We start from the raw sequence: 9,815 nt of genomic DNA on the forward strand, positions 1-9,815 counted from the left end.
AGGAGATTGAGATGTCAGCGATTATGCAATCATTCCTTTCTATGCTCGACAGTGAGCATTGGGATATAGTTGTGCAGGATATGTCTTCCAGCAGACACCTAGAGGAGCTTGTTTGCTTTGAGGTTGCACGACAGGTTGATGCGTCTTTTGCGGACAGCCAGGAGATACATGTGGCTGACACGCCTTGTCAGTCAGAGATGCCTATTGCCAGGGATATATATGTTGATGCATGCTCCGTAGAGCTAGCAGGGCCCGCTAGCATTGCATCGGCATTCGGTGGTCTCATGTATGAGATGTTGATCTTGAGACCGGATATCGCAGCTGCAGTGGGAGCATTTGCAGTTGGGGTTGTCAGTCGTTTGTTGACTGATGATGGCATAGTGCACGAGGGAGATATGCAGGTATTGCGTACATACTTGCAGTACGTGTGCGGTACGTCTGGTTGTGTATGGACTTACACGGGAGCAGGACAGCCGGATGCACACGATCACAGCCAGCCAGTGGCCATCGGTTGAGAGCGGTTTTCTCTCACCTTTTGTAGTCCTTAGACTAGGTTCCCTTGCTTAAAGGCATAGACGCCTTTAAGTGGGAGGTTGTTGGGGTATAGGCGTCTGTGCCTTGCCCGGCCGCCCAGAGTCTGGGCGCCCACTGACTTGTATACCTTATACATAGCATAAGTGTATAGGGGGCTGCTCACTCTTTGGAGTCTCCCCACCCACATCGTGTATGTGTCTCCTTCTCTCTCTCTCACTCTCCGTCTGTGGTGCTCCCCGATCCCCTTCATCTGCAAGTTACCTCGAGGGTAAAGCTTCATAGCCTTTTGCAAGGCTTCATGCAATCCTACTTCAAACTTGCGCATCTTTTCCGAATCGTCAATCTTCTTGAATGGAGTGACTTTCAAGAGAACGTCCCAAAACCTATTCACATAGCGTGGAACAGTTTCGTTCTCCGACTGTGAAAGTCGATCCCATTCTTTCTTTACCTCTTCCTCATAGTCTGGAGGAAGGAACTGTGCATAGAACTCCTTCTTGAAAGCAGTCCAATCTTGGGGTTTACGATCTTCCAGGATAAGGGTTAACCACCAACTGCTGGCGGTGCCTTCCAGGTACATACTAACATGGCGAAGCTTGGATCTTTCTTTAAAATTCCCTTCAGCAAATGCAACTTCGAATTGGCGGATGAAAGCCAACGCTTTGTCATTATCACACCGCCCATTGTAGGTGTCGAATTTCACATCTTTGTCTCCCGACTTGAATGTTTTCTGCATGTGGTGGTGCTTCTTATGGTGCTCCTTATTTCTATGCTTAGACTCCTTATGGACAGGAGTTTTTTCCCTTGAATGCACTTCTTGCTGCGACGGATCGTCAAGAAACATGTCTTTTGGAGCAACATGTCATCCAGATCCTTCATGAAAGAGAACTGAGGGGAATCAGGGGGATCCTGCTCTTGAACCTTTGGGTTAAACCGCACATGACGTTCTGGAGGTTTCCTGTGCCTCTCGTACATGCGGGAGGTTCCAATCAAAGGATCTTTCCTTGGTTGTGGCGCCTTTGGGTTCTGCGGGATTTTTCCCGATCCCATCGGCATTTTCTCCTTCCCTTTCTCAAGAGTATGGAGAATCTTTTGGACTTCTGGATGGGAGAGAGCTTTTTGCAACTCTTCCACCTGCTGTTGAAGGAGAGAGAACTCTATCTCGCGTCCTCCCATTTCTGCAGTCTGCCAAGAGTCGTCAATCCCTTAAGGAAGAGAGAGATGACCTTGCTCTGATACCACTGTCACAAAAATACGGAAGCGAAAACTGACTGTTAAATGCAATTTATATACTCAAGAGACTTTGGAGAGAAAGAGAGAAAGCTTGACACATCATTGGGGACCAGAAGATGGGGTGGTCCCCCCCATAAAGAGAATATCTTTATTACTAAGGGAGAATTCTTTACAAGCACAGGAACGGGGCGAAAGCCCGTCCTCTATTCTTTTTTGTCCTTCTTCTTCTTCTGACTGAGAGAGTGGAAGAACTGCTCTCCTGACTACTAAGAGGATCTTTCCTCTTCTGTGAGATTATGGGAAGCTCTCGTAGATGAGAGTCTATCTTCCACAAAACTGATCGGAAGCTCTCAAAAACGAGAGTCTATTTTCCGCTAACTGTGTCTCTTCGGACATAATCATTCCTGTAGTCAACCCAGGAAGGAAACATGCAAAACACACGCACACACGCTTGCTGTAATTTTCTGCACATAACCAGAAATTGTTACCTGAGTGCGTTCCAATGCCGAAACAGAGGTCCTTTTTGCGACGGAAACGCTCCAAACTTTGTGTGTGTGTATAGTAGGTAGAGAGGAATAGTTCCCTACTAAAGCTTTGCTGAAATTCACCCTAATACAGGTGATTAGGGGCTGAAAACAGAGAATTTGCAGCAGCTAGTAGAGAGAGAAAAAGAGTTTTCTACTACTTTACGCGATGAAACTTCTCCCACAGCTGCCTATGACCATGAGAGGCCTTGTTCTAGGTGATGGGTGCACAGAGGCTCCACATACACCACAAGGGACTGCTCTCAAGCTTCAATGGAGAGCTTCACTGCGTAGAGGACGTTCAACTTAGGGGGGGTAGTGCACTGCCAACCTGGCAAGAGGGGGAGGGGTTGCTCTCTTATAGCCTCCCAGAAGAGGGGGCGCTAGCATGAAGAGAGGGAGTGAGAGAGATTGCATGGGAAAGTGTGCCAAGTGACACACTTACTTTAAAATTTAAGAACCATTCAACTTTTGACTTTAAAAATCCTATGCTAGTTAATGAAATGTGCAATTAAGTGCACAACTGCACACATAGATGCAACAAATGAAAACGTTAGCTGCTCCCTAGCGCATTGCCGTGCCAGCAATGCTCTGGCATTACCTGTTCGCACTTGTCCGGCCATTTGGTCCAACGCAAATCATTTAAGAATACTTTTAACTAACTTATCCTAAGGCCGTAAAATAATCAAGCCTTAGGGTTAATAGTCTAAGGACCCCATCTCATTCCTGTGCTTACACTAGTGCGCGTGATTTTCTGAGCATGAAATCTGAGGCTACTATCTACTCCTTCATTGAAGACCCGATTTCCCAATCGCTAGGGCTTCAGGGTATTTTCTGCTAGGGTCTCCCTGAGGTGCACTGGCCCAAACTTGGGCGTACCTAAGGCCCCAGAACTGCTAAATGTATTCTGATGTGCACACAACTAATTAGATAATTTTTTTCTCGTAAATAAATTAATTATTTACAAAGTCTGACTTAGTTACACGAACAAGTGAGTGGATGTTGTGTGTGCAAATGAATGAGACTGAGAGAAGGAGAGAGAAGAGATACGACACCGAGAGGTTTGTAAAACCCTCCTCCGAAGGCCCCACTCTCGTCGGCGAGAGTGGTCTACTTGATTGCACAAATGCGTACAATGCAGATGCAATGGACAAATGCAAGGGGCTATGCCGATGACGATGACGACGACGACTTGATGGCTGAAATCTGAGATCTTTTAATGGCTGAATTTTGGTACTGTTTCGGTGGCTGAAAATGACTGTTTTGGCTGCGTTTTCTTGGCTGAAAAATGAGGTTTCTTAGGGCTGAAAACTGATGGTCTTTACGGGCTGAATCTGCTACACTGTAGGTGAATAATGCCGGTCTTAAATTGCTGCTGAAATCCAAAAACGCCAGGGGCTGAAATTGGTCCTTCTGTCGCCGGGGCTCTGCAAATGCAAAAACGCTAGGCTGATCTGCTGTGTCGTGATGACGCCGGGGTTGATCTGTTGTGCACAAATCGCCAAGGCTGATCTGATGCAAAAATGCTAGGTCTTCCGTGGAGAAAACGCCAGAGTAGTCGCGGGGGTTGGTCTTGTTGAGAAGTTGCCTGTTGAGCAAGGTGCTCCTGCTGCCTCTTCTGCCAAAAAGTGCTAACTTGGGTTTGCTTATATATTAACTTAGGAAAATTGCCCTACCTACTTTTGTTGGAAAATCACTTAAAAATAATAAGTGAAAATAACCAAAAATAGGAAAATAGGCTAAATGCACTGGAAAATTCCCTTAACTGATGCTAATGGATTCTGATGGGAATTCCGATGATCATGCTGTGTGCAACCGGAGGATATGCATCTATGCTAAGTGACTGGGCATGCACGGTCTACGAATAGACTCACAAAAGTGCCAGATCACTGCTAATCTAGACTTGATTGAACTGACTGAACCCTGCTGTGGTGTAGCTTGTCCACGGACACATAGGGTTGAGATGTGTCACGTGACAAGTCACTGATGTCTCTTTGAGCTACAGGGATAGTGAGAGTTGACAGTATTCTGTTGTACGACTTTATGAAATGGAATTCCCGAACATTATACTGACTTGTTCTTGACTTGTTTAAGTGCAGGAACTGATAGACGAAATGACTGCAACATTTTGGTCTGAATGATCTCGATAGACATGGTTGCAATAGGGGTTAGTCAATCGGGCATCTATGAGATCTTGAGTGGATCTAGATGCGGTTGCTAATTGCATTGCCGATAAATCATGATCTGAGATCCAAATGAATGTTGAATGTGATTTGTCATGTGATATCCTGTGATGTGACTGTCGATTGGAACATGTGCTAGAAGTGTGTTCTTAGTGTGTCGGTACTAACAGTCAGTGTCTGCTAAGACAGTTTATGGCTTCTGTCTATTTTGCAAGCGTAATCGAGGGCGATTACAATGCTTTCAAGAGGGGGGGGGGGGGGTATGTCACAAATTGGTGACGTGGTTGACCAATGCACATACAGATCCATTCCTACTGCTGAAAACGGCCCCGCGGAAAGCCTTGCAAAATTGTTGACGTGGCACTGCAGTGTACGGACAGCCCGCAAAACGCGACACACTTCACGAAATTCCGTACAGCCACATGGAAGATGGTACGGACGGGAGTGGGCTGGCTTTTCTAGCTACGCAGCGTGGGTTGCTTTTCTACGCAAGAGATGAGAGAGAGAGTCTTTTGCTTTATTTTAGCTCAAGAGAGCTTGTGAGAGAAAATTGAAAGTGCTTTATTGGCAAGCTTTTAATTTTCAGCTTTTGGGCTCTGCTTTTAGCATCCCTTGTAACCTCTTTAAATTGGTAGCTTGGGCTCTCACTTCTCACAGCATCTGGACGCCGAGTCTGAGAGTGAGTCCCGGCTACTCGCTTGTACTTTGAGTTGTAGATTAATACAAAAATAAATATTGAAAGGGGCGCCAGTCTTTGGGGCCAATATTTCCTAGGCACGGAACTCCGGCGGGCCACTGTCGAATCAATTGTGAACTGTGAACTGTTTTGAAGTGATTATTTGTGGTGTCGCGGTAGATTCTCGACTTGGAGTGTCCAAGTCTGCTACACTTTGCTCAAAGATTAATACAAAAAGAAATACCGAAAGGGGTGTCAATCTTTGGGGCCAATCTCTCTTGGCACGGAACTGCGCCACTTTGCTCAAAGATTAATACAAAAAGAAATACCGAAAGGGGCGCCAATCTTTGGGGCCAATCTCTCTTGGCACGGAACTGCGCCGGGCCGTGTCGAATCAATTAAATTGTGAAGTGTGGTAAGTGAATCTCTCTTATGTTGCGACATAATTTAGACTTGGGGTGCCCAACTTTGTTACACACAATTTTCCACTCCCTTTGTTTTGGTCATTGCACATTCTCTCTTTAAGCTAGGAAGGCTCCCTTCCTCTAAAGTAAAAGAAACCTTGAGCACTCACTGCTCACTCATCCTGAGCTTACACCATCATTTACTTCCGCTGCCACATTACATGTTATCCACACATGCAAAGCTAAAGCTAGTTGGAGATGAGGGAACACAAGCCTCATATGCAAGAGAGAAGGTAAATAGAGTAGCCTCCTATGCAAGAGAGAATGTAAAAAGAGTAGTTCTAAAAATAGAAAACTACCTCTAAAGGATTTAGTGTGAGTATTTTTAAAATAACTTGAAAGATAAGGCGTTTTCGAAAAATTGGCTGGTAGCCTTAAAGAAATGGCGAGATGAACAACTTTCATGTTCAAAGTTTTTCGATTTGAAGATTACAAAAGGGAGATTTCTTTTCGTTTTTTTCGTGGGACTGTACCAGAGAGAGCATAGGTACTTTTGTCTTCTTGGCTCTTGAAGCTCCATGCAATTCTCAGTTGAAGGAAAATTCTCTATGCTCTTCTCAAGGCTCATATCTTCTCTTTCTCTCTCTTGCACGAGTCTCTATGGCCATTTATATTGCTTACAATGGAACATGTATTACTTCTTACTTCTTATGTATTCCTCTTTTCCAACTTGAGTTCTTGCTTAATTTCCATAGATCTCATCATCCACGAGTTGTTTAAGGCCTTGGTATTGAGTCCTATGAGTTAATTCACAAGATGCTTAAGTCTCTATTTCTCTAATTCGAATAGCGGGAAGTGGGATTAACATTGCAAGTAATCAAATGCTTTTCGGTTGAAGAGAACTGTTAATACAAGTCCTTTTGGAGGGGGGTCTGCTCCAAAAAGTCCGGCCCTTAATTGGTGTTGAATTCCCTCTCTCTCTAATTGTGTTTCAGTTCATGTATGCATGCGTGATTAATCTTGATGAAATTATGCACGACTTTTCAAATGTTAGCTACAACATGCTTAGTTATACACAAAGTGATTTCTCCACAAATTAATCTCCATTTTTCCGTTGTTATATTGCAAATACTCTGACATCAATTAAGAGAATCTAATCACCAACATGCCATTAGAGAAGCATGCATCAATCACACAAGAATGAAAGGCTTGAGCTTGAGAGCTTGGAGAAGAAGAGATCTCTTGTTGGAGGTTAGGTCAAAAAGACATTTTACATCTTCAAGATGTGATTTACGAATTGGAACTCACTAGAGCCCGGGCTAACATAGGAATTGACACGGTGTCACGGGATGGGCACCACGTGCCAACAGAAAAGAAAAGATTGAACAATTTTCAACACTTCAAATAACAATTGAATTGAAAGAGATGCACGAAACACGAGACGGGGAGGGGCGTAGTTCCACCCCAAGAGAGCACTAGCCCCAAACCTTGGCGTCCCTTTCTGTATTTCTTTATATTGCTTGAACTCAGTACAATGCTGGTACTCCATCCTTTGCACCTCTACGCGGGAGCGTGTTGGAGAATGAGCCCTTGGCTCGTATTTAAAGACCCTTGGCCTCTCAAAAGCAGTTATATGAAAAGCATCACAGCTCTAAAAGCAACTGGGCCAAAAGCTGCCAGTGCATTTTGCAGAAATTTGTACAGTTGCCACGTCATCAACGTAAAATGTGGAAATCCGTACAGGTGCCACGTCAGCATGTTGGCGCGTTTTGCGGGCTGTCCGTAGAGATGCTGCCACATCATTATTTCTTCATGCTAGAGTTTTCTGTGTGTGTGTTGGTCTTGCTTTATTTAAATGTCTTTAGGTCACCGGGGCCCCATCGTACGGGGTCCCATAAGTTGGTGGGAACTCCTCTTTAGAAATAGGCAACTCGGCAAGACTTTGCGAGTCGGTAAAACTTCTTCTGCTGCTGCTTCTTCTTCTGCTACTTCTTCACTTACGGTTTAGGCTCCTCGGCGGGATCTGCATGTTGGCTCCGTTCTTTAGTGGCTTGACACGTCAATAGTTCGTGACATGCGCTCACCTGCAATGTCACTTAATGGTCTCCAAATGAACTACATTGCCCGCACGTTACAACATTAGCAAAATTGGGTGACAAAAACTCTTGAATTAGTCTCAAACTTATTGCTCTTGGTTCATTCTCTTCCTCTGCATTGTATTTGTCTCCTTCCTTGTGTGCTTTTCTCTTCATTCCTTGAGGGACAAGTGGGATTAGTCAGTAGTGAGAGGGTCCTCAGATGCTAAGGCTTGATATCCATGTGGTCATATGTCTTTTGTAGTTCAATGACATGATATGAATGGCTATCTTATTTTGTAGAGTCTGTTAGAGCCTATATGGCTTGTATCTCAACCTATTTTGGCAAGGATAGCCACAATTCTACAAGTTAAATTACGTTATATTTGGGAAAAAGTTGTCAGGGAGAAATTAGATCATGCATATTGCTCACATACTCGTTTCAATCAACTCAATGTTAATGTGGTTTGTTCGATTCTTGTGAACAGGGAGGAAAAATACGGAGCAAGCTAATGTCCGTTCTAAAAGATGAACCTGGAGTTGTCATAGAGGAAGGTTCAGCAGGAGATACGGGTAGAGCAGCTGCACAAAATGGCATGCGCAGGTCAGTAAGATGCAAAAAGCTTAGAAAGTTGACCCTAAGTGTTTGATGATATTTTTTTTGAATTATGTAGTTCTGTATACTGCTTGAGCCCTGCTGGAGATACACCGTCATCGGCTCGACTTTTTGATGCAATTGTGAGTGGATGTATTCCTGTCATAGTCAGTGATGAGTTGGAGCTTCCATTTGAAGGCATACTTGACTACAGGAAGGTCTGACATCATTGCTAAGTTGTATTTCATATCTACATATGAAGCTTGAACTATTAGTTGATCAAAGCTTTTGTTGTCAGAGGATAATGCCCATATCTACTACACTTTTGCAGATAGTCATTTTTGTGTCATCATCACAAGCAATCCAGCCAGGCTGGCTTATAAATCACCTACGAAGCATAAGTTCAAAACAGGTGTCACAATTACAATCCCAGCTCGTGAAGGTATTCGCTTTGATCTTTGATTTTTCAGTTAGCTCTCGGCCAATGTCGTGTGTGCATGTTTGCATGATGTGATTGGAAGTGTGGCACACAACGGCAAGCGATTTTAAATACAGATTCTTGGTGTCGTTAATGTGAACCGTTTTTTCAATATATGTATTACCCACAATCTTCTGTTTTGACAGCTGTCAAAGCATTTTGGGTACTCTCATCCCGCCCAGCCTTTGGGACCTGAGGACCTGACTTGGAGGATGGTAAGTTGGTTTGGCAAGAAGCATAGGATTGTTTCTTATTTGTTGAGTGTTTCCAGTCGTGCTCAGATTGGATTATGGTTTTTCAGATTGCGGGGAAGTTACCCCTTATCAAGCTACACATTCGTCGCGCACAGCGAGTAGTTGAAGGATCACGAAATGTTTGCAGCTGTGATTGTCACCGTGGAAACCAAACATCATCGTTGCTTTAGTTTCATGGTTTCATGCTTTAACACAAGATAGAGGCCCTGGGATGGGGTAGCAGCTTTCAGCTGTCTTGGGAAGTAGGCTCAAAAATGCATGACGTTGCAACTTGACTCGACATGGTACTTGCCAAGTGCTCTTCAACATGCTGCGGAATCATAAAATATGTATCTGCAGTGTCGAGTATTGTCATTACAAAAAAACGGGTCTGCTGATGTGATCTTGAGCATGCGTCATAGATGAGTGATGCTTTTAAATTATCTCTAGATGATCTGGCCATATAGAGCAGCATAGCTTGGTCTTATTTTTTGGGGGATGCAAGCTTTAAAATTCATGTTTGCGTGTGCAAAAAAAGATCGTGCTTTATTCGTCTTGCAAATTCTATAAGCAGAGCATTCGAATTACTATTTTGTGCAATTCTTGCTAGTTTTTTTACCTGTGGCCTCGTCACACGATGCTGATTGTGTGTATGTAGTCTGATGCTATTTACTGTAAAGGATGCAGGATCGTGGATGAGTTCTGTTTTATCTATTATGTTATTGAGTTGATTCAGTGAAGGTGGTGGTAGGCAGATGAGGTTGTAAGATGTCAGTAATGTGTTGGTTTTTTTGCCTCTTAAGAGTGGACAGTCATGGAGTAGCTGAGTTTCAAATGAAGCAAGCTGTAGGGCGATACAGTAGGTAGATTCTACAGACACATA

General features: G+C 43.9%; 1 protein-coding gene across 2 annotated transcripts in view; it reads left to right on the forward strand.

Moving 5' to 3' along the window:
• Positions 1 to 9,525, forward strand: part of LOC147443347 (Exostosin family protein) — a 43,099-nt gene extending 33,574 nt beyond the window's left edge. For both annotated transcript variants that reach the window (XM_086529228.1, XM_086529230.1), the window contains 5 exons: positions 8,115 to 8,230; positions 8,301 to 8,439; positions 8,553 to 8,663; positions 8,846 to 8,914; positions 9,001 to 9,525. In XM_086529228.1, the coding sequence (XP_086385354.1) occupies positions 8,115 to 8,230; positions 8,301 to 8,439; positions 8,553 to 8,663; positions 8,846 to 8,914; positions 9,001 to 9,123 (558 nt within the window). In that variant the 3' untranslated portion in view covers positions 9,124 to 9,525. The remainder of the gene's footprint in view (positions 1 to 8,114; positions 8,231 to 8,300; positions 8,440 to 8,552; positions 8,664 to 8,845; positions 8,915 to 9,000) is intronic.
• Positions 9,526 to 9,815: the final 290 nt, after the last annotated feature.

Source organism: Adiantum capillus-veneris, chromosome 14, assembly GCF_014529385.1.
Source record: "Adiantum capillus-veneris isolate H3 chromosome 14, ASM1452938v2, whole genome shotgun sequence".
NCBI classification, from domain to species: Eukaryota; Viridiplantae; Streptophyta; class Polypodiopsida; order Polypodiales; family Pteridaceae; genus Adiantum; species Adiantum capillus-veneris.